Genomic DNA, 24,759 nt, shown 5'->3' with positions numbered 1-24,759 from the left:
TAACAAACAATGCCAGACTAGAGGTGCAAAGATATTTATTTGCTCAATCATTTCAGGATGTCTTCGCCTGCGGCACTTAGTCGAGCACTCGCTGCATTACCCCAGAGGAGCCGAGGATGATGGGCCACCTGAGACTAGACAGTGTTATTACAGAGTCATACACAGAGAGACAGAAAGGCAGAAGAAGAGGGGAGCGAGGGAGAGGCGATGAGTTCAACGGGTTTATCGCGCAGTGACGGTGCAAAGCAGAAAATGTGATTCAGCGCTGAGGGAATGAAACAATGAAAATTCAAGGAAAAAAAAACAAAACACATGAGGATCGGCAGGAAATGCATCCTAGATGTGTGTTTGAGTGTGAAATAATAGGTGTGTACGTGAGCATGTGAAGGAGTGAACTGGGAGAGTAAAAGAAGAGTGCAGCTTCTCTGATGTGACGGCTCTTTGAAGCTCATTGAGAAAAGGCAGCCGGTTTGATTTTTTCTCCCCTCCTTCGTAGATAGTTTCCGTCCTCTCGCAGAGCTTCTGCTCAGTCTGTTTTCCATCTCCATATGTGAAATGGCTCGATGGAGGAGAGAAGGAAAGAGGTGACAGCTGACAATGAGGGAAGCTTTACGGAAAAGGAGGCTAGGTGAACAGAGCCAAATCCAAATCAGGGGTTATGTAGTCCAAATGAGCTAGCAGATGAATAATAGGATGATTATGAAGCTAATGTGGCAGACCTTACAGGCTTTTTACGCAAGAGAATTTGAAAAGTCATGACTCCACTTGATCTTTATACTATTAAATAAAAGCATCACTTTATTATAAGGCAATGTAGTATTTCACTTTCTTGCCAAGAGGTAGATTAAAAGATCATTACTAAAAGTCTTTATTTCAGAACACACACCAACCAGAACCTCTAAAGTCCACTAACAGGGCTGTTGAGGCTCAGTAGGTAGAGTGGGAGGGTCTACCAATCCAAAGGATCAATTCCCCAGTCTGCTTGTTGAATTATTCCCGGGCATGCTAGTTACCCCCTGTGCGAATGTGTGTGCAAATGTTAGACAAAGCACTTAAGTATTTTAAAAAAAGCACTTGTATGAGGATGAGTGCATTTGATTGGGCTGTAGTAAAAAAGCACTTTGAGTGCAGTTACAGTAGAAAAGCAATTTATAAGTAGCGGTCCATTTACTTCAGCTGATCTAATTTATTTGTTAAAGATGTCAAATATCAATAATCTCCTATGGTACCTGATGGTTTTTTACAGAGGAAAGAAAAACCACCACATACATTCAAAACAATACTTGACAGGTGGTTTGATGATTGTACGAGTTGTCATTCACTCCATACAGTGGGCTAACTTTAAACTGATCGGTCGCAAGGGCCTCGAGCACCGTCTGTGCGACTGTCCGCGCTGATCGCATCTCTTTAGGCAACTGTTGCTGTTTTTGTAAAGAAAACTTGCACCTAAAAAAAGATTCTTGCAGGAAAGCACGTTCACAGAACTGCTTGGCAAGTGACTGGACAAACCAGCTATTATATCTCACTTATAACATGCTCAGAGCTGCATGTTTCAGGTGTTGGGCAGTAGTTTCTCATGGAACACTGCTTGGTGAGTAACTGACTGCTTGGCTACAAGTGAATAGCTTGAAATCTGGAGAGATTGATTCTCTTGTGATTGTGATCTCATGAATTGTGCAAGAATCCCACTGCCTGGCAAGGCTGCTGACAAGTCTCTTTTAAACTAAAGTGGCCCGAGGAAAAGGTCCCGCAAGTGCAAACACACACAGCATGATGCAGGCTTTGGAGGATTACTAAATGCCAGCCTTGTCAGCCTCTTTCAGATTCATCTGATTGAACTCTTCATGCCTCATTAGGTTGTTTTAGCAAACTGACAATGACTGACAGGTTAACAGTCCAAAGGTTTATTCTGCATGGGAAAGACACCTGATGGGTTAGAAATCCAGAGGACGAGTTCTTACAAATCACATGGAATAAATTAAGCCTTCACAGTGGAGTGCACTGTGGAGAATATAAACACTGTAAAAATAATTATTTCAATTCATGCACATTTTTAGTGACTAAGCGGCAGCACTTTTCCATTTCTCTGCTTTATCTATGAACGTCACCTTTGCAGACTATTCTTATGATCAGAGCAGGAACTTTGAGATCTAGAGAGGATGAGAGAGTAAAAAAGGGGGAGGAGGGGTATGGGGAAGTGAGAGCTGTTGCCAACTGTGCTAAAGGCCAATGGGGAATGCCAAGTAAAGTTGGAGGAAGAAAGTGACGACAGCATATGGGAGGGGTTGCAGCAAGGCAAGGGTGGTGTAAAAATATGGTTACTGGTTCAGACTGAAAGAAGCCTGTCAGAAACTTTTAATAAGATGCAAAATTTTAGGAGGGTTGGATTTCATAGTCTTCTCTACGTGAACCTGGAGACGCCTCGAAAAGCTCCCCATCAGCTTTTAGCAGCAGCTGAGGACCACACTACGATCTGAGAAATCCACCGGCTCCGAACTCGGCAGAGCTTTTTCATGTGCTAAATTCAATCATATCTGCTGTCAGCCGGGCTCTACTTTGGGTGGCAGTGCATTGAGCTCAGCAGCAGCGCAGGTACAGTTGGCCGGGAAAAGTTGCCGTTTGATCTGGAAACGCATTCCTTTTCTTGCTTTGGCACGACTCACTCCATCCCTGTGGGTTTCCGAAGATGTATCTTCGTTGAGAGTTGAGTCAGTGACAGCTTAAGCGACGCTGTAATGAAACAGTCCTTCACATGTCACATTCAGAACAGGAATTTCCTGAAAAACTATGCCTGCAGCGCACCTACTTTGAAACTCAACTCTGCAAGTTAAGCCTTGAATGGGAGAGTCAGATAAGAGATCCGTCCCGTGTTAGGGTTAGACCTCAAATACATTAAAGGGAACATTAAATCTACAACACTGTGGCACATATACTAAAGAAGCATCATCACCAACTTACTACTTATCAAAAGGTGGCTAACAGCGTGCCACTCTTATCCCAGTAGCACATGCTAGTCCTCAGGCGTGTTGCCAGTTAGGAGTAGAAAACCCCTAAATGGCACTTGAACATGCCAAGTCAGACACTTGGCATTCAAAAGGTTCTAAAGGTTTCTAAGAACTGACTTCAATTTACAAACTACTTTTAGTGATCTAATTTTTTCTGCTTCTGTGCTCGTTGGCTTTTACATTCTCCAAATCACCGTCTATGATCTCGACGACTTACTGAGATTAGTGTCCACTTCAACAGGTCTCTTATAGTTTCCAGTACCCTTTTCCCATACACAGATTTTCCAAAGGCATTCAGTCCCAGATGTTCTGCATTTTCATTTTCACCTACCTAAGAGACACACATGAATAAAGTTAAGCTAACCAGCTAGGCCCAGCTCTTTCTGGTTTAAGTTATTGCCTTATTGGCCAAGCTCCTATCAAAGAGGTCCTCAATATTATTCAGCTGCTTGTTCAGACAGCATCCTCTCCTGTAGTCAGACAAACTTTAGTGTCTGTTAATGTGGTCGGGCACTAGTACGGACAGCCAGGCAGCACTAATCAGAAACTGCACAGGTGGAGAACTGGTTCATGGGCTCTGCTGCCTGACGCTGCAGAGAACAAAAACTATAATCACCACCTGCAGTCCAAGAAGGGGACCGTGGAGTTTGTCAGCAGGATAAGAGACTCACTTGAGAGGCTGATTACATTTGTCTGTATTATCAGTCTCACACCATTATAATTCTAACTGTAAGATAGTTAAAGTAACCAAGTTATTCCATAGCTAAAAGTACCCTCAGTTTAGAGTTCCTTTTGTGTTAGTCAACATAAGCAATAGTCAGAAATCATCTTATTCTTAATGTTATAGTTTCAGAAAACATAAATTATGTCTGAAAGTGTGAATAGGTGCTGCAGTATGTAAAACAACATTTTTCTCTACTAGCAATGACACCTGACGAACTTGACTTTTTAGCCAAAAACTGTTTAAAATGTCTTTAAAAAAATATCCAAAACATGTCCAGTGTTTATCTAACCGATTGTTGAGCTGTCATCAGTCTTCCAGAAGCATAAGAAAGAAATCAGGGTGGAGCTGTAGGGTGGAGGGTTTCTTACGCTCCATCAAGCCACAGCAGCTGCAGACAGAAGCTTGCCTTCCTCTGGGCTGGTATGCTCTGCCTGTGGAGTGATGGTCTATAAACTCGACCTCATTTCAGGTCCGTCTCCATGGCAGACGTCGCCATGGCCATCATTTAATTACTCTGCACAATAAAACCCAACATCAAGGCCTTCTGTTAAACTGGGATAAGGGGAACGAGAGAGCCCATCTTGAGTGGTGTCTGCTCCTGCTGTGAAGCTGGCCGTTTGCTTAAGCGTCGCTTGGCGGGCACAGTGCTCTGGGCACAGCTGCAAGACGGCTGCCAAGGGACTCCTGACTCGAGTATCTGAGTGCGCCAAGCACGCCACCTGGGCACTATCCGTTACAGTGGGACGCTGTTTACACAGGGGGACTGGAGTACCAAGGGAGTGTAAATGTTTAGTATGTTAGTGTGTTTGTGTACATTTGTGCTTGAACAGCTAAGTGTTTGAGATGGAAAGCAGGTTGAAGAGGCAGATGAGTGGTCTCTGCATCACTGTAAACAAATCACCATCACTCTCATTACTCTCATAGATGACAAAAGTTTGGCAGAAAACACATTTCTCTGGATGCCTTTTCTGTCTCTGCAAGGTCCAAGGTAAAATCTCGACTACCTCACAGCCCTGATGGAAAAGCCCAAATACATGTTGTTGATGAAATTAAACCTGAACAATATAATCAGTTCCAGATGTAACAGTTGTATTCTGAGGTTTTCTTCTTCCATGGTGGCCTCCTCTTCACGCTCCTCTCACTAGTTAATTGCAGCACTGCCACATGGATGCCATGACGCCAGCCTGTGGGTTGTTATTACCTCTGCTCTGTCATTAGCTCCAGCACTGTACTGAATTAAAGCCCGGAAAGAACTGCAGCTCACAGGGGACACAATGAGGATCAGTGTTGTCACATTCCCCACAATCACAGTTAACATCACCGACAGCAAGAAGCCCAGCTTTCCTAACACTCACACTCTTGCCAAAGAATTGTGGACCCCGATAACATAACTTAAGTGGGCAGGACAAACAAATGGATCCTTTGCATCTTCCTCTCAGACAGTAATTTCTTTCTAGAACAAGATTACATATAATTGCCCGAGGGGAATCAAAATATTTAAATTGATAGGTGTTGACAGATTATAAATAAGGGGGGGAGCATCACTTACCGCCACTGAGCAGCTTCATAACCAGCCACAGCTCATCCTTTACCACAAAGGAGGTGTAATAAGACACAATGTTGGGGTGGTGGCACTGGCTCATGGCCTGAATCTCTTTCTGTTAAAGGAAGAAAAATGAAATATATGTTAATCTGCTAACACACACACACTTCATTAAAATGGCTTGAAATTTTCAGAGCCAAAAGGTTCTATACCGATGATTTGAAGAGCAAGAAAAACATTTTTAGAGCTCTTAACAGAGTTGTCGGCTCTAAGATGAGCTATCATAAGACTCAATACATCTTACTTGTGATTTCATCTCAAAAACAAAACCAAAACAAATAGAGCCTAATAGCTAATTATAATAACTTCACTTCATCCAAAAAGGATGAGAAAAGCTTGAACAGTCACGACAAATACATTGATGCTGCTGCTATTCTTTCAATTTAGCGTGATCCTTAAAATTTTAATGATGTCAGTATTCACAAGAGACACAGGCACAGTCAGTGTAATGCACATCCCTGCAAAGATTAAAAACAAAAGACAACGCAGTCTGTACTCAGCCTTTTATACAGCTTTAAAGCTGTGTGTGTGTGTGTGTGTGTGTGTGTGTGTGTGTGTGTGTGTGTGTGTGTGTGTGTGTAAAGAAGGGAGCTGAGGTAATGCTGGCACAGAGGTCTAATCCATCACTTCAGCACCAGTCCCAAATTCATTCGAGGACAGACAAGCTTCCTCAGAGGAATAAAATCTGTCCGACTTTGCGGGTGGAACCACTGATTCACGCAGGTTTTGAAGGCTCGGCAAGTGAATGAACCTGTAGCTGCAGAGCCACCGCAACTTATTTCTTATTAACCACTCGAGCAGAAGAGTGTCAGGAGACCACCAACCACTTTTAAAATCCTTTTAGTTTTAAGTTAAATAGTGCCAAAATGATCAGCTGCCAGTTGTTCATCTGTTGATATCGGCTTTCACAACAGCTGATAAAGGCAAGAGAAACACCATTCAACCCTGGTATGAGTGTTGAGTAAATAATAAAAATTACAAAAAGTTTGGTTTGTGTCCAAAAAAGAAATAAAAAGAAATTTAAGCATTTTATATTATATTATATTTTTAATTTGGTTGGTTTATCAAGCGACAGCTCAAACCTTTGCTAAAGTTTCTGTACTGTGTGCAAAATGGAGGACAACCCTCAGTTTTAACTTAATATTATAGTCTTTGAGTATTACAAAGTTAAAGCCCATCATTAAAGCAGAGGTTTGTGACACGGCTTGATAATAAAGTAAGTAAGTAAAATAATTCCGTTGTTGTGTGCAAACAGAAATAATGTATGCTTTCTGCAGAACGCTGAATAGCCACGTTGAAGGAAAAAAAACCCTTGGTGATTGGCTAATAATTTTGATTCAGAATAGACACCATTTCATCTGAACATATAGTATAAACAAGTATAAACATATTATTAGTATAAATATACTGTTGATACAAAAGGTGCAAACAACGTTTTAAGATGATTTGGGGTTTTATCAAAAATTACGACATTAGGGTATTGGGTTGATAGGTTGCTCCCCCCCTCGTAAGGTGCTTAAAGGAGAAGCCTTAACACTCAAGCTAAGGTATCAATCAATAGATGCCTGTGAGCCAAAGAGTAAGCAATCAAAGTCAAATATTCAATCAGCATAAATGCTTAGCTACACAATGTGCATTAGCAGCAGCAAGCATCTGCTGCAGAGTCATCACTATTGACTCTGGGTCCTTCAGTTAGTGCCTAAGAATTGCTGGGGTTGGTGAGCGATGCCGTGTTGTCCTTAGAAGTCAAAAAGAGGGTTAAGAAGGTGAAGTGACATAATAATAAGGGAGTCTACAGGCGTGCATCAAAGTGACTGGACCACAAAAATTATGTTATGTTTAAATGCACACAGAGTGTAAAGGGTAGTAGTACCCAAGTTTCCCAGAAAATAAATAAATAAACAAGGAAAAAAGACACTGAGAAACCTCACAGATGTTTTGAGTTTACTAACCAACAGGTGAGCCCACATACCCACACTTGGCTTCTTAAACTAAGTTATATTTGATCATCAAGCAGCTGAATAAATTTAAGTCTGTCAATGAAAGTGAACCATGCGAGTCGTCTTCCCCATCAGGGTGAGACAGGCTCTCCCTCCCTCTTCTTTGCTCTGTGGACCAGGCAGGGTAACCCCAGCAGAGAAAAACAATGAGATAACAGGGGATATATGGTACTCGGGCAGTTGGCAGTTCTCATCTTTTCCAGCAGACGATGTGAGAAAGGGAGACTCTTTGTTGTGAGGATTAGGTGGCTGTAAACCCATTCTGCAGCAATGATCCTGGAAATGCTCTCATGACACAAAACACAATTTTTATATTTTTAACTGTGCAACCTTCAATACTTGATGCTCACTCGTTGTGTTTTGTCTTAAAAGTAGTTCAAGTATCTTCCAAATACTTTACCTGCATAAACTACAATGTCCTTGACTTTGTACTTTATGCAACAGGTGAAATTCTTCTTCAATCCTCTTAATAAAAGGAACTTGGTCAAAACATTAAACCTAAATTGAGCAATGTAGTCACTGTGCTAACCATTAACTGTTGTCAGACATTTTTTTTGATAGACCTCATTGTCATTCACATGTTCTATATGCTTTCTGTTGAGGGATTACTGAAGCTGAAATCATAAAAATTGCAAAACTACTTCCTCCAACCAGTCTTTCCCCTGGCCTTTGTTGGGTGTTACGATGACTTCATGCCAGCGCATAGAGCCGTTTCATTCAGTGCATCTAACCTGCAAAGCACACAGCTGACACACCTCTGCACAACAAATAAGTTCACCTGGACCAGATTACAATTATAATTTTAATATCTAAGCCATTGAATAAATTAGAAGAAGCACCTTCGGTATCCTAAATAGGACAAAATGTCGAATCAACTACACTAATGACCATCTGTGTGATATTCATAAGCTGCATGAGTATGTACATTAGCTTATATGTAATAAATGATTCATCTCCTCAGAGACCCCTCACTTCCTGGCTTAATGCTACTGACAGAATCCTGGTGCCACTGCAAAAACTGTCATCTTTACTGTCATTGTTTGATTGGCTACTGTTCACGGGTTGGGTAGCGTTATGCTTAAATGATTACAGTTAAACAAAAAGCTCAGGGTCAGAGCTTGGGCAGCACAGCGGCATGTCTTGGTAAAATGTGGGCGGGGAAAAAATAAATAGCGTTTTGTGTATATATGTGTATGAAACATCCAGAGAGGCAGCAGAGGACAGAAGCTGCAGGCTTGTAAATGACACCAAAACACACTTAGTCACTCTGTTTTTATTACATAATTATTTTGGTACAAACATTAACCTGGTAGTGTGGCACTGTGTTGGGATTTACTCACTTAACAGAAAATTCGCCTGCATTTGTCCTTAATTTTGAACACGACATGCGCTCTTCAACACTACAGAAAGATTATATTATGACAACAACAAAAATTCTCATATTTCAGGTTTGTTTTTCCTTTTAAAATCTTTCAATAAGAGACTGCCCGGGGTCTTTCCCTGACTCACAATGGGCCTCCGGGAGGTACAACTGCTCTGCATGTAGTTAAGGTTATCTTACACCCACTGGCTACTTCATTACCTCGGCCATATTGACATGATAGCATCACACTGTTGCTGTAGACTTCTTGGCTACAGAGCCATGATGTGAATCTCCTGTTCCACCACATCCCAAAGGTGCTCTGCTGCACTGAGGTCTGGTGACTGCAGAGGCCATTTGAATACAGTGAACTCACTGCCATGTTCAAGAAAACAGTTTGAGATTATTTGAGCTTATCCTGTGGCACATTAGCACACTTGATGCAGCCATCAGAAAGTGGGTACACAAAGTATACCCACAAAGGCTTGGACATAGTTAGCTATAACACTTCTATTGATCACCAGGGTGGTCTTCTCCTGCTACAGCCCATTTCCAAGGTTTGCCATGTGTTGTGTTCAGAGGTGCGCTGCTGCATACCTTGGTTGTAACAAGTGGTTATTCAAGTTGCTGCCGCCTTCCTATCAGGTCAAAGAAGAGTTGCATTGCTCTGAGTGGCTGATTACATATTTGCATTAACATGCAGTTGAACAGAGATCTTTTAAAGTGGCCAGTGAGTGCAAGTCTGCGTACTTTCCTGATATTTGTTAAACAAAAATGTATTTAATTCTTAATTAAATTAAGTCCAACTTGGCTAAAACAGTTTAATTTCAATACTGGTGATTTTCCTTTGACGGAAGAATAAAACTGCTGCTCTCCTTAACTGAAATTATACTGTTTATATATAGAGCAATAATAGCAGCGGTTGCCAATTACACATCATTTTTCTAAACCACGAGTGGGTAAAATAGGGAAGCAAAGATGCTCTTTAAAATGACCTTGTGACACAAGTGATGCAACATGAAAGGAAGTGACACCGACCTCGTCTCTCCATCTTGTGATGGGTCTAAAAATTTGCAATGACGCCAGGCTGATCACCAGCTTGTGCCTTCGAAATAAGTTTACATTTTCCAGGAAACAGAGTACCACTTCACGCCACTTAGATTTTCTCTATATAAGGAATGATCTATTCAGTATCTGCAGTATCCGATGGCCTTGAAACGGAGCAAAAAATAAATGAGCTATTGTCCCCAACTGAATACAGTGGTGGCTCACAAACTGGTGCCACAGAAACACACTGATGGCAGACACACAGAGAAGCCACTATAGAAGCAATGTTTACGTCATTATCAGCGACTCTGGACCTTACACACACGCACATTCACTGTGACTCGATGTCACTACAGCGTGCACACACAACTACTGCAAATCTAAGGCAAAATATACCAAAAATCAGTCTTTGTCATCTAGTTCTCAGAAATGGTTCAATTTAGACTGCTTGTTGTCAGAAATACCAATTTTTAATTTTTGGAATTTATATTTTTTAACACCTCTAAAATATCGATCACAGGTCGTAATGAGCAAAACGGAGTTTAAACATCTTTAAAAGCTGAAAACTCATCCACGCAGCATAAAATCAGCTACTACCTCAACAGGAAGACGTTCATCTCTTTAAAAGCAGTAACAATTATAAACTTCAGGGCCTTCTACATCTAGAGTGTAAAGGAAGAATTTCAAACGCTTGTTGCATCCTAATTTAAAGCAGCTCTTTCACAGAGTAAATCCTTTAACTGGGCACCCAGCTGGATGTGGAGCTAGGGGAGAAACTGTAGGCAGGAAATCCGATCTTGCTGTATTCCATGTGACTGCCTGCTCCGAGAATCCGGGAGCAACACTCCCCTGATTCATCCTCCAGAATTTCGAGGGCTAGCAGGGGGATAGGATCCTTTTCAGGTTGTATTGCAAGTGAGCTAACAGCAATCTCTTATCGTGATCTTCTATGCACACATATAGGTTTACACAATATTCATTTCCCACAGGTTTTTTTCCCCCCACAGAGTCTTGGATGAGTAGCAGAGCAGACTTCTGGTCTATACATCAGCTCATTTATCACCTGAAAGACCTGAAATCTGGAGTGTGTGTGCACGCTCTGTAAAAACATTACTGACAGTTAATACACAGTTTGGCCTAGATTGTGTCCAAGCCAAGTAGTGTGCTATTAAAAAGCCCTGCTTTGAAATAGGAGAACTGTCAGCAAACCATCTTCCTGTTATGAAGTGGGAAACAAAGGTAAAAAGAAGACAAATACATAAGCTGCGTGAGAAACTTCTTTTCATCAACAAAGCCAGAACAGGAGCCACGAGCAAGAATCCTATTTTTTTTCCTCCCCCCTCTCTGCAGAGGAACTTCATTAATCACTCTACCTTTCCCGTTAAAATCTGAACCACAAGTCATAAAGCAAATGTTCAGAGCGGCAGCAAACGATTGTATTGAAGGCTCCAATACAGCCCTGAGGAAGATGTCCCGTGGTGGTCTAATAGTTTCCTGGCAGTATAAGTGGAGTCCTCCTTCAGAGAACAATCAGAATAGTGTTTGAAGTGACAGGGATGATTGGAGGAGGGCTCGGAGAAAACGAGTAATGAAAAGCAGAGGTGGAACTAACTCCATCCACATGTACAGATCACAGAGACAAAGCCCTAAATGAAATCTTGTGCTGTAAGGGAGTAGCTGGCCTTTGATCACACATGAAAGGTAACAAGGTCACAAAAATGTTCAGTCTGACATACATTTAATTAGCAGTGTCATGTGTCTTACCAGGAGTTCGTCCATGCTGGTCTGGCACTTCTCCAGGTTGATGCGTTTAATAGCCACCTTCTCCTTGCGTGGTATACAGTAGGCTGCTTGAACCACAGCTGTGGCCCCACTCCCTGAAACGCACAAGAAAACAAGTTATTAATACCTTGATCGGTCATTCTTTCAAAGGTGGGTCATAGTTCATCTCCCCGGCAATGTTTTTCAGCCTCTCCCGACGGATGGTGGCGTTTTCCAAAAGTTATATGTGCCCTGAAAACTTCCAACAGAAGACATCAAAGAGAAATCCTAATCACCGTTTGATACACATCAGCCATCTCCTTTTTATTTTAAGCTCCTTCCAGATGTCTGAACTCTTTACCCCGACTCTAACGGTGATTCAAGCCACTCAGTGGAGGAAACTGTCCTATAGTAACTTTTATTTGGGATTTCATTGGTTTTGTGATTGATTTGTTTTTGTTTTTCTGTTATTGCTTCCTCAATGCACTGTCATACACAGGTTTTGATGTCTTTATCTTCTGTGTTAAGCACATAGAGTTTATATGTAATGAAATAACCGATATATATATATCCATGACAGAGCCTTCACCGCCTGAGGACGAACCAAAAATGTGGCTCCATCACTCCATTAGACTCGCTGCCTCTGATTTTCAGTCCAGTTCTTATGTAATTTGGCAAACCTCAGCCTTTTCTCCATTACATTTCCTTAATAATGGCTTCTTGACTTCCACCCATCCACTGAGACCATTTCTGATGAGGCTTTTAATGCTGTTTTATGCTCGTCAAACTGTTATCTTTGGCATTTTTTCATAGATTAACTAAAGAAATAAGCCGTTTTTGTGACAGGCTGCTAGTAACAAAGCGTCTAAAGATAGTTTAAATTGGTTCTTGGTGAAGTTGTCCGTTACGTGTAAACACTGGTTAATCCTTTGAGTTAGGTGACTTTTTAATGGTTAAATTACTCACAGTAGAGTATTAATTATCTTTATCATTTATTTATTGTTTTTATATAAAGTATAAAGATATAAAGACTGGACCGAAAATGAACTACTGCTGAAGACCACTTTGAAAACTACAAGAAAATCTGGTTCCTTGGAAGCAAAATAAAAAGAAATAGAACGGTGGCTCAAGCCTTTTGCACAGCACATCCAAAATTCACGGCTACCACAGGATAATAAACATAACTTTTATCTGTTACCTCAAATTCCTTCAGAGTTCAAGAAGGTTAAACCGTGTTATACTCCGACATGTCATCCAAATTCTCTTTGGTACGGCTTAACTGTTTTTTTCATCAATTATGAATCCGCTCATGCAGATCCTCTCTCATGAAGCAGGCTTGATCGGAGCCAGTGACTGCTTGACCTTACATATCCTTAAGAGCTTCATCCCTGACAAGTCCCTTTTTTTCCTCTCCCTCTTTTTTTTTTTAACATTGCTCTATTACTGAAGTGAAAAACCAGGGCTTACAGAGCAGAAACTCTAGCTGGCAATACACAACATTTTCAGTGTAATGCATACGTTAAACCCTTAAATCTGTTTAGCCTACTACTAATCTGATGCACAATAAAACAAAAAATGTAGATTGCAATCTGAATAAAGTTTATGGCAAATTAAACACAAGTGGGTGATCATTATCTTGAATAACATGATACTTTAGGACTAAAAGCATGTAAATGTTCCCCTGTATAGTGCGCAGTAATTTCACTGCCCCCTCACTGCTCTCATTTAGCACCAAGCACGCGCAAACAAGGTTTCTTCCACAAGATCTCTCGTGTATAAGTGACGCCTGCCAATGCAAGTAGCACATTCTCCTCTTGCAACAGGCTTTGGTAAGTGAAGGAGTTAGTGGTGAGTTGGCCCACTCCCCCAGTATGCTTTTTCTAACCTCTAGTGCCCTCATATTAAGCTATGCCCAAATATTAACAAAGTCCTCATTGTTTGGAGTTTTCATTGAGACTGTTGTTTATAGAAGTTTAAAAAGGGGGCATATTACAGGAAAAAACCCAACTCTTTTCAAATTAAAAACTAATGCTCTCCCTAATGACATGACAGACATGAAGTTAACATAATCCAGCTGTTTTTGTTCAAGATATCTGCGTATTTTCAAGCTCTGTACAGGATAAAATGGCAAAATCTGTGTATCCCAATTTATCCTGTACAAGTTTCTGTCATAATTAATGTATCTGCCTTCTTCAAACCAACAACGCAAGGTGGAGCAAAGGATGTGGTGACTGAAAAGGACAAAAGAAAAAAGCGATTCCAGCTGATGACTACTTATCAAATTATTGCAACTCCAATAAAATGTTCCCATCAAATGTTAATCTGTTACCTGCAAACATTAGAAAGTTACAATATATGTTTTCTCTGTATTTTAAACAACAGTGGCACAGAGGAAATATTGCTAACTAAAAGTGCTTGTCCTCTCCCCACCTCTTTCGCTGCCACCCCTCCATCCCTCTACAGCAGTGCTCACTGATCTTGAATACACAAAATATGAAATCCTACTTCCTACAGGGTGGGTGCGATCTATTAATTGTAACCTCTTCATAATGTGCGGTTGTCCTTGCACAACTCTGCACCGTCCAAGTAATCATGGATCACTCCACCGTTGAACGCTGTAGGGGTGGCTGAACAGTGCTGTAAATGTATCCTCCAGCCCCTCCCGACCCCTCCACTCCCTGCACCAATACCAAACAAACCTCTGGAGGCTGGCCAGTGATGGGAGTTCAGCCCCTGGCAGAACCACAGAGAGACAGTTTCCCTGTACACAGTGGAGTGTAAATTCCTCCACACAAACAAATAGTGAGTCGTCAGGGGTGGCTGGACAGGCTGGAGAGCATGTGTGTGGAGAGCATGGAAAAGGGGAAGGCTGTTGGGTAAACAGCAGGCGCGGTCAAAGGGTACCAAGAGCCACCAGGACATGTAGTCCAATTTATCAGCTGCTATTTGCAACTCCCCCACCTTAGCACAAAGTTTCACAGAGCAGGCGTGTGTCTGCTACGTGTTCATTTAAAGGATTTTTAAATACCTCATCTTTTAGTTTCTAAAAAAAACCCCCATAAATTAAGTAAATATACTATGATGCACACAGAGGGAAATGCATTAGGTAAAAGCCAGCAAGCTAATAACAATTTGAGAAGAAGTCTGACCTTATTATGACTCACTGAATACAGCCAAGTCAAAAAAAGAAAAAATCCAGATCTTACAAAATAAGCCTCAGTCACATCACCGTCATTCTTACAGACAGCACATCATCACCAACCTTTCTCCCCGAATGAGAGAGAGCACACAAAAGAGCCATACTCACAAAAGGCAAGCACTGCAGTAGTGCCAGGGCTTTGAAGCATCTAATCTACTAAGCAGTCTGGCACAGATACAAAGGCTGCAGATATAAAGCAGTAGTTTTTCTTCTTCTTCTGTCCCCCCCCCCCCCTCTTTTTTTGTGCATTAATTAATAAATAAATGAATCAACTTTATTTACTGTCAAACCACATAAATGAAAACAAATACTTCAAAAGTTCTGGCTCAGATTTTTATTTTTTTTTTCTATTTCCAGCAGCACAACAACAACGACGACGACGACATTTTGCTTGTTCTGGAAGTTGATGGCAAAATTAAATTCATATATTAAGTTAATTCATTAGGCGAAATCAAATGAAGACGATCCAGCCGGCAGCTGAAAATGTGACATGTTGACATGGTGTTACGCTACCTTGGTTATTTCTATGCGTTTTCATACGCATATAGATTTAATAGAAATCAAGATTTTCAGGTGTTGTTTTTATCTTTTTGTCTGAACTGTAGCCAAAACATCTAAAGAAATGACTGTATGAACGCAGTTAGAGTGGGGATACTGCTTCCTGGTTTCCAGTAATTAAGATCTATAATTACCCAAGTGCTGAGTCAAGAGGAAGCATCCCTACAGATTTTGCATATACCAAAGGGTCCATTTACTGTCTGAAGCTGTCTGAGTCTTAATTACCATCAGAGGGAAGTTTAAGATCATTCATCACATTTAGTTTTAAAACACTGTATGTGCAACAACCCGCTTGCCTCCAAATAGCAAGTACAGCTGCATACAGCGTGAAAACAACTTGTGTAAGAGAAGCATCTTTGGAGAAGGAAAAAAAAGAAGAAGAAGAAAGTGTTTTCAGTAAGCATGTTTCCTCAAAACAAGTTGAGTTTGGCATGGCAGCATTATACTATAACCCTGTTATTTGTGAATGACACATCAAAGTTTATAGATTTTTTTTTTTTTGGGGCAACAGCATTTACCATTTGAGTCTAAATACTGTAATGAGGGTTTAATGAGAGCCAACATACAGATCATGGGGTCAGAATTTTTGTAGTTTTGCCACTAAACAAACAATGGCCAATTGAAAAGCAGACTTTCAGCTTTAATTCGAGGGGTTTTTACAAATGTTTTGTTTTAACTGTTTAGGAATTACACCCATTTATATATACAGTCCACCATTTTCAGAGGCACGACTAGTTTCGTGATTACCTGAGGCCCATTTCCTTAATATCTGAAGTGGATGCAAAGTGTTGAGTTTTATCTAATAGCCTTTCACTGCAATTTTAAATATGAAGCCCAAAGAGATGTCAATGTAAGTGAAGGAGGCCAGTCATTAGACTGAAAAATCATAATAAACTTATCAGACAGCAAAACCAGTGGCCAAGGCTTGAAAGAGCACAGAAGACAACTAAAGTGCATGATGACAGAATTATTTCCATGGTTAAGAAAAATAACTTCATAACGTCTAACAAAGTCAAGAACATGCTCAAGGAAGTAGGAGTAACATTGTCAAGGTCTAAATTCAAGTGATGGAATGTAAATACAGAGTGTTAAACAACAAGGTGCAAAGCACAGGTTACAGTCAAGGACAGATTAGACTTTGCCAGAAAACATCTTAAAGAGTTTGCACAGTCCTTAAAAAAGTCCAATTTAATCTTTGGACAGATGAAATGAAGGTTAACAATATAACTGGATGGGAAAAGTATCAAGAAGTAGAGAAACAGCTCACGATCTGAAGTATACCACATCATCTGTCAAACATAATGGAGGCAATGTTATGGCTCAGGCACGTATGGCTGGCAGTGGAACAGGTCGGTAGTGTTTATTGATGATGTGACTGCTCCCAAGAAGCAGCAGGATGAATTGCGAAGCATACAGGGCGACATTCTCAGCTCAAATGCTGCAAAATCGATCAGAAAGCACTTCACAGTGCAAAAGCGACCCGAGAGTTTCTCAGGGTAAAGAAACGAGCACGAGCAGGTCAGTCGCCTGATTTCAACCCAACAGAGCACTCTGCTCAGTTGTTAAATATACAACTGAATGTGGAAAGACCAAAAAACAAGCAGCAACTGAGGAAATGCAGCATTGGATGCCATCCATAGTTTTTAGCCTTTGGGAAGTGATTGACTGCAAAGGATTTTCATCCAAGTATTAAAAGCAATTTTTAAACATACAATTATGTTATTCTGTCCATGAAAGTGCAAAAAGTCAATTCAAAATGTTTTCCAGATGGATGATGTTTTTGTGGTTTCTTATTCTCACCTGTACCTATGCGTTCTCTGTATACAAGTGCAAAATAGCACTTGTATACAATACATCCTAAAACTCGATGACATACAAAATAATCCAGCTTGTATGCAAGAATACTTTATGTCACGAAATAAGGCCTGAGTCAATGTCTCCCCTTTTCAGCTGTGGCCTGCAATGTGACAGCGGCTCTCTCACCATATCTTTCCTGCTCTCACCAGGCCATTTCAGTGCCTGACGTCAGTTGTCTTTTATTACATTTCTTCTGCATACCTGGCTGACATTCCACAAGTTATTCAAAGGTACAACGAGAAATGTCACACATGACTAGAAACTGCACCGGTCCAGCACTTACAGCCTTTTAGTGCATATTCCTCTTCCATGTTCATCTTCCAGCTTGAACTACTTTAAAAACTAAGGCTTAAAGCCTTAAAATGGCATTAAATTACAGAAATCTTAGCCTGAGGTTGGATCCTGTTGTGGTATCTACTGAAGGTTTTTTTAAAGCCATCTAAGGGACAGAGCAAGCATTAGGGAGGAAACATGGTTGCTGGTGGATACAAACACTGGAAGCAGAAAGTTTCCAGTCTAGATTTGCCAACATGAATGATCCAAATTATGATCCAGGATCGGAGAGAGAGCTGTATTATTTTCCTATGGACCATGTCCAGTATGATCCAATCCTTAACAGAGGGAGAGAGTGGGTGTGAACCATGTAATCGCAAGTCCTCTTTCCCCAGGGAAGTTACAGAAAACAATAGCTTCGATGGGCACGCTGTGTATACAGAGCCATCCTCGACGCAGGAGCCTCTCAGCCGAGCAGAGAGCTGTGCAGCATCTCCATGAAAAGAGACCATTTATACAGTATCTATGCAACACTTTCTGCTAGGATGAGGACTAGAGGAGGGTTCAGAGGGGAGCCGGGCTTGCTCCTGCTCTTATCTGCAGTAGTAATTTAGCTCCACTAATGAATACCTGAGCGCTACAAACTAAAGAAAAGCCAAGCCAATTGGTCCGTCTATTGAAAGTCCATCAGCAGCGAAGAAGTCAGCGTCTATTTTATTAAATTAAAAAGAAAGTGAGATGAGGTTCTTAAAGAAAAAGGCCTGTGATTTTCCATTTTCAACCTTGTAATTGCAATAGCAAGTCGCTTTGGTTTTGTCTCAAAACAAACAACCTTAAGATTTAAGTTGGTGTCATGAGGATTTTTCTGTATTTCCTGCCTGACGTTTTATGAAACAAATGATAAAGAAGACACTCAGCAAGTTATTTCACAATGACATGAAAACGTATATGTAACTCCCGAGGGCAAGACTGTGTGACTTTGCTTTAATGTGATTCCCACTTGTGCTAAGAACATAAGAAGTCTTTAAGAGCGTAATCGTGGACTAAAGAAGAACATACAAGCTTTGAGAATAGAAAGGGAAATTTAGCTTTTTTAAAAGAAACCAATAGCTCTTCTCATGGTTGGTCTCAAGAGAGGAAATTGCAGCATCTTAGATCTTTCCTTCAACTTTTAAAAGAGAAAGAGAGAGAGAGGGGACTGTAATTTTGAAGCTGAGGAGGAACAGGAATATTCTTGTTTAAAGTGTGAGCCCGAGGATGCAGCCTCACACGGATGGTTATCTCCTTAAACTCGATGACATGCAAAGTAAACCAGCATGTTCAGATTTAAGGGGCACAACCTGAAAATAATCTGAGGGGACAAAACTAAGGCTCACTGTACAACCGCTTTCTGAGGCCAAGTTAATAATCGGTTCAACAATGAAACAGTCTCACTAGTTTCAAACTTTTGTGAGCAATTTTGTGTTAAAAACACTTCATAGGAAAATACAGCAGAGCTGATTGCTGTACAAGAAGGGCTTTATCTTTGTGGGCATGCCAAATTTCAGGGCGTTATCTTGCGTGGTGACCCGGTACAAATTTTCCAAGAAACTGGGGAGGGCACAACTGGGTCAAAGTTAATTTCAGCTCTTTTAAAAATACACAAAAGGGTGCTTTAGGGCTTGTAAAATTGACCCTCTGTAAACATACAGATTCCCTGTAGAGGAAGCATGCATTGCCTGGGCAAAAGTGAACCAGAGGCACAAATGAACCAGTCTGGGGGAACAATACTTTGCTTATATTCTTCACACTCTTTTCCTCACCTTCTCCCTTTGAGATTTTTTTTTTTTTTTTTTTTTTTAAACAAAGCCAGCCCAAAGGTAGGACAGGTCATCTATTTGTGGGGCTGGACTTTTCATAACTACACAAGTGAAAGCTCCTCATTAAGTCATCCTCTTAACGCTGCAAGGAAAGGTGAAACAAGCCTCCAGGAATTTTTTTTTTTTTAAACTTTAGAATAGTATCAGAGGAACAAGAGCAAATATTAAAAGATTATTGCTTATGTTAGCCATGAGATTAGTATTGTGAAGCCCTCTAATACTGATTGGTCCTCAGTAAACGCTCTTGCAGTGAATTGACCCAACTTTGAGGACTACAGCCTGCAAATTCTGCCCTGTCATCATTATTATTATTTTATGTATTTTTTTTATTTATTTTTTTGAGGAGGGGGGCTTTTAGCTCTTGTGTTTAGTGTATTACAAAATGAGATAGGAGTGAATAATAACACAGTGGGTTTAAGTTTTAGCCTAGCTACAGTATCTTTACATGGGTTACTTTTAGTTGCCCCACCCCCTCCAAAAAATAACTTTGTCACTTCTATTAAAAAAGAAATAAATAAATCGTGCAGGTTAAATGTGACACAATTAATACTATTGCTATCCACAGATACGGCGTCCTCTAGCTAAAGTCCATTTATGAAAGTATCAAGCTAGCTGTTCACATGTATGAAGAGCTGCTCAATGAAAGCAGTTATTTTCCAGAACGTAGACTATAACGTTATTAACGTTCGTTTACGACTTCGTCATAGCCCCAGCGGACGGGGTCATCGCTCTCGGGGGAGGCATTCCTCTGACTGCCCAAGTCACAACACCGCCCGGCTAGAATTGGCCAATTTACCAAAGGCGAAGAACTCAACGCAGCTCAGGAGAAGGAGGATGCCTTCTTTCTGTTCGGTTAACATCTGAATGGTACGAGCTTGTGTTCATCGTCCTAACCCCTGCGTTCAGAGAGAGCTCACGGGGAAATTCAAACTGACGGTTTACACGTAGCTAACAAGCTAAGGATCACATACCAATCACCTCGTGTAGCTCGTAATCATCTTTGTTGATGGACCAGGGTTGGGAGCTCAGGTCCTCCGACATGGCTGAGGGATCCGCTGGGGCAGGACTCTCTGTGTGTAGAAAGGTGGTGAATCCAAAAAGCGGGCGTAAAAATTAGTCAAAGTAATCCAAACAGGACTAACAAGAGCGACACTTCCCCTTCTTTGCGAATCCTGCAGCACTCCTGTCATTCCCAAAGTTTGACACTAGCCTAGCAGCCCCGCCTACCGCATTCCTACTGAGAAAATGTGACCCTTCCTGGCGGACATATTGAGTGTGGCACACTATCGACGCTGAGTGCTGCGGTTCGGAAAACTGCCGAAACAAGCCGAGTGCTTCCGCCACACTTTTAATGGCGGATCCCACGCGACATCGCCCCAGAGTGTGCCCTTACAGGTTTAGGTTCAACTTATTACCTCAATATAAACCACTTCTTTTCCACTAAAATTAGCACATTATGCTTCTACTGATTCATCATATAATATAGTTTGAATGGCGTACAATGTGAAAACATCAAACCACCAAGCTAGGCAACTGAAACACCTGACAGGGAAAAGTCAGGGATTAACATTCTCAAAGAGCAGTCTGTGAGAGGAGGCATGTTTCTCCAGCAAGAGCCTGCCTCTGATTGGACAGAACCACGTATACTGCTTTCTGATTGGGTGTTCGTGCGTTTACTGTAAAGCGTAGACCACAGTTTTCCTTACCGCATTAAATTAGAGACCTCTGGTGGTTTATTTTATACCATACAGGATTTGCACAGTCGCAACAAATGCAGGGAAACTAAAGGTATATTTAATTTTATAGTTCCATATTATTAATTTTTTATTAAAAACAAACAAACAAACAAAGACTTTGAATAATACACCACGTTAACTTTATTCGTTTATTTAAAAAAAACAACATTATTTTAATTGGTCTAAAAAGAGCATTTTAAAAACACAAACTCAAAAGTAGAGATCCCACAGTAACAGAATTGCTGCACAAAAAGGCAGGTGTCAGCTGTCAGTAGAACTGAACTTGTGAAAGTATCAGAGCCAAAACAGTTCTTCCTCTTTAAGCTTCAATTTCATGAACAAGTTTGCTCAAAAGAGGAAGTGGCAAAAGAATGTACCCTTCTTTTCAATGCACATAAAACACAAAATAGGGCCACACAAAACCCCTGTTAGAAGAGGAAATCTCATAATATGATAATGACTCTGTGCACTGAGAACTTTGCTGGCGTTGGATACTACTGTCCAGTCTCACTTTCATAATGACAGTGTGCAGGAATCTGTATCGTCTCCAAAGGAAGTGCAATTTGAAGCAGTAAAATATATACATACAGTGTAATCATGAGATTCCTCCAATGTTGCATTTGGCCACTGTCCAACATAATCTTTTAATGGAATAACAAAAAGGCACTTTGAAATATGATTAACCACCTGCTCCACAGTTATGGCAGCGACAGAGCTTTGGCAAGCCGAGTCCAGAACCAGGCCTGCGTGCAAGGCCGGGTGTAGTCACAAATGGTGAGGAAGCGTAAAATGCTGGGGAAGGGCTTTGTCATCGGCTTGTAGATCACTGGAATGAGGCGTTTACTTCGAGCTCCTGAAATAGAAAAAAAAGAATATAAATGATTAAGCTGCACGCATAAGCCAGAAAAATTAAACCAGGGTTGTTTAATATAAAATATTTATATATGTGTGTGTGCATTACCAGGACAAAGGCTGAGAGCAAACTTGGTCTGAAAGTCACAGGCATCGCTGTCGAGATATTCATCAGAAATCACCACCACCATCCGTTTACACCTGCGTGCAAGGTCACATGTTATAGTCAGTTGCAAAAACTGTGAGAGCAAGAAAACAGAGATTTCAGGAAACATGACTGGCTGAGAATTGGATTTCTTCTGTCAGGTGACTTTCAATATCTGAATTTCAGATGAAACTGACGTTAGTTATGTCTGGCTTTCTAAACAATCTCTGAACTTTCCATTTCTACATTTTATCGACACACACAGGCACGAATACACAGATTATTAACCAAACGGCAAACAAGTCTGAACCACATCCTGCGCTAGTGCATGCTTGATGGCTGCGCCTGTTGGAATTCGTGTTGCATCTGACTAACAAATGCAAAATTGAATTGCAAAAAAAACAAAAAAAAACAAACAAACTGTAAATCAGTATCATGTAAACTGCTTTTTTTGGACCATAATGACCTACTTGGAGTTTCAGACTCACACCTGGCCCCATAACGTTATTCGCTTAATCACTTTTTCAAGTTAAAATTAGAACAAAACAAAAAAACTGAAAAGACCAAACAAAAACCAGGTTAGTAAATGTGTCAGTGTCCCACCTCTTCTCGATGAGTTCACTAGTGATGGTCCACACGCAGGAGCCCGGGAGGACGTCTCTGTCGAACACACACAGTTTCAGCTTGTAGTCCGTCTGCTCCAGCTCACGGATCATTTCGTGGACGAACGCAAAGTCGCTCTGGCAGTAGCAGATGAAGGCATCAAACATCTCGGGAACCCCTGGATTCAAAACATCTCGATTCAACTCAATGGTTAAAGTTTCACACAAACACACACACAGAGGGCCATTAATCAGAAACTGACATCACTGACACAACATAAAACTCCTAGAGCGAAGTACATAAGAATAATAAGAAAACCACAAGGCTGCGGAGGAAACAGGAGCAGCGAGGCCGTGTAGCAGTGCACGATTAGTGCTTCAGATAAATGGTCAGATGAAGAGACAAGTGACAAGTAGGAGTGTTTTTTCCCCTGTGATAGTTTACCACAGAAAACACCCAAAAAAACAAACAGCTACAAAGTCTCGAAGTTTCGAATATATAACAGATGAGTCTGTGCTGTTTATTAAGGAAAAAAACTATAATAAGTTGATATTAATAAGTATTGTGAATTTCGAAGGAAGCCTACATTTACAAAGTGAAGGAAATCATTATGCAAACACAGTTATGTAGCTGGTTAAGCTGCAATCAGTTAAAACTAATGCATATAGGGCTGCAGAACTTAACCATATCAGCCAAATGTAGCAAAGAGAGCTTTTCAGTGACAGTGGCAGTAATACTGCACCGATGCTGAAGATGAGCAGATTAGAGGACATGTGCTGAGTCATTTACGCTGTCTTTGAAGCGCTATTGTTAATGCTAATGGGAGGTTCTTTATAAAATATTTCGACATAATGTGAGCATATGTGTATGCATATATATTATTGTAAGTTCATACAAATGCTCACCTTCAGGGTCATCATCCACAGTGATCCCAGACCTCTCAGGGGTGCGAGGGACACAGCTGTCGACCTCAGGAACCTGGAGCGGGGGTTCAGCTTTCTTTTTAAGATTCTCACAGTACTTCCGGACATCCTCATCTGGGAACAAAACGGCGCAAAACGGCACACATGAGCGCAAACATGCAGTCAGTTCAGGGAGATGCCTTGGGAATGTAGGTACAAACGCAGCAGACTCCATGTGATGGACATATAGCTGTGTTTAAACTCGGTTATTACACTAACGCTTACGCATTTGGGCAAATATTGCGAAAGACACTCTCTTAGTCACGAGTGTAAGATCTATTTAAGCAACATTGGAATTCATTGTTAATAATTTCCTGAACCAGGCGACAGGGGCAAGGTGGGGTACAAAAGCAAGCATGCATTAAGAATAAGCAGAAGTTATGACCGGTCCTAATCAATGCAAAAAAAAAAATCAATCCTAATCGACGACAGGCATTTATTTATTAAAGACAAGTGGATCTAAGTGGAATGGCAGTAACGCACTTATCAGTGGTCGCAGATCCTCCACGATGTCTTCTCTGTCCAGCTCCGAGAGCATTGACAACAACTTCCCCACTGACGTGTCTGTGCTCCGGGCCTGCCAGTTCTCCAGAACCGTACAGGTTGGGTTTTTGGACACTTCGTAGTTCTTTATTTCCAGGTAGTTGAAGCCCATGGCCTCTGCGAGCGCCATCCAGTCCGCTGCTACCGTGTGCTTGGGGTTCAGATAAAGTCCCAGCTTTTTCCTCACGCTCATGTTTAGCGCAACGAGAGGAATCTTCTCCAAGTCAACTTTCGAGTCGGCGCAAGCCATGTTCCAAAAGTTTCCGGTTAAGTTAACGGAGTTTTTTGTATAAGTAAGAAAGACTAAACATTATAAAGATAGACGTGATTGAAATGCTGTGTTGTGTCGGAAGTCTACAACACAACCTACCTGACTGAGGAAGTGAAGTCTTTGCGCCGGAGTGCGTCACAGACGGGGGGAGGAGATGTGTTATGTACCAAGTGGAGCTAACAACCCAAAGTGCGATTCTTTTTTTATTTTTAAAACACCGACATTATTGTTATTACTATTACTCCACAAGAGAAGAGAGCTTGTCAAGGATAAATGAAAGTTCTCACAGGAGCGAGCTCCACTGAAAATAAATAGACACGCACGTTTTCTGTTCCCGTTTACTCTCATCTGTATAGCTGCTCAGAAAGAGCGGACTGACTTCCTTGCTCTGATAAATGGAG

At 41.1% G+C, this 24,759-nt stretch overlaps 2 protein-coding genes across 2 annotated transcripts in view; both read right to left on the bottom strand.

Annotated features, from left to right (window-relative positions):
* oxsr1b (oxidative stress responsive kinase 1b) overlaps positions 1–20,580 on the bottom strand; it is a 43,846-nt gene extending 23,266 nt beyond the window's left edge. The window contains exons 1-3 of the mRNA XM_004546755.4: positions 20,218–20,580; positions 11,504–11,616; positions 5,279–5,387 (exon numbers count right to left, since the gene is read on the bottom strand). Of these exons, the coding sequence (XP_004546812.1) occupies positions 5,279–5,387; positions 11,504–11,616; positions 20,218–20,287 (292 nt within the window). The 5' untranslated portion in view covers positions 20,288–20,580. The remainder of the gene's footprint in view (positions 1–5,278; positions 5,388–11,503; positions 11,617–20,217) is intronic.
* A 519-nt stretch (positions 20,581–21,099) lies between these two features.
* myd88 (MYD88 innate immune signal transduction adaptor) lies at positions 21,100–24,495 on the bottom strand. The gene is made up of 5 exons (XM_004546756.6): positions 24,028–24,495; positions 23,488–23,619; positions 22,583–22,760; positions 21,944–22,035; positions 21,100–21,835 (listed from the first exon to the last, which is right to left on the bottom strand). The coding sequence occupies exons 1-5, from the start codon at positions 24,335–24,337 to the stop codon at positions 21,681–21,683; spliced, it is 867 nt and encodes a 288-aa protein (XP_004546813.1). The 5' UTR covers positions 24,338–24,495; the 3' UTR covers positions 21,100–21,680.
* Positions 24,496–24,759: the final 264 nt, after the last annotated feature.

The sequence above is a fragment of the Maylandia zebra genome, linkage group LG9 (assembly GCF_041146795.1).
Source record: "Maylandia zebra isolate NMK-2024a linkage group LG9, Mzebra_GT3a, whole genome shotgun sequence".
NCBI lineage: Eukaryota > Metazoa > Chordata > Actinopteri > Cichliformes > Cichlidae > Maylandia > Maylandia zebra.
The sequence above is the reverse complement of the archived record's forward strand: the minus strand, read 5'-3'. Positions and strand labels throughout refer to the sequence as shown.

Bases quoted from the DNA above. Each gene is read 5' to 3' on its own strand.
- myd88 (XM_004546756.6), bottom strand. From the start codon at position 24,337: ATGGCTTGCGCCGACTCGAAAGTTGACTTGGAGAAGATTCCTCTCGTT. The intron at 23,620-24,027 runs GTGCGTTACTGC...TTTTGTTCCCAG, and splicing joins GGATCTGCGACCACTGATAA to ATGAGGATGTCCGGAAGTAC. The intron at 22,761-23,487 runs GTGAGCATTTGT...TTTTGAATCCAG, and splicing joins TGTGGATGATGACCCTGAAG to GGGTTCCCGAGATGTTTGAT.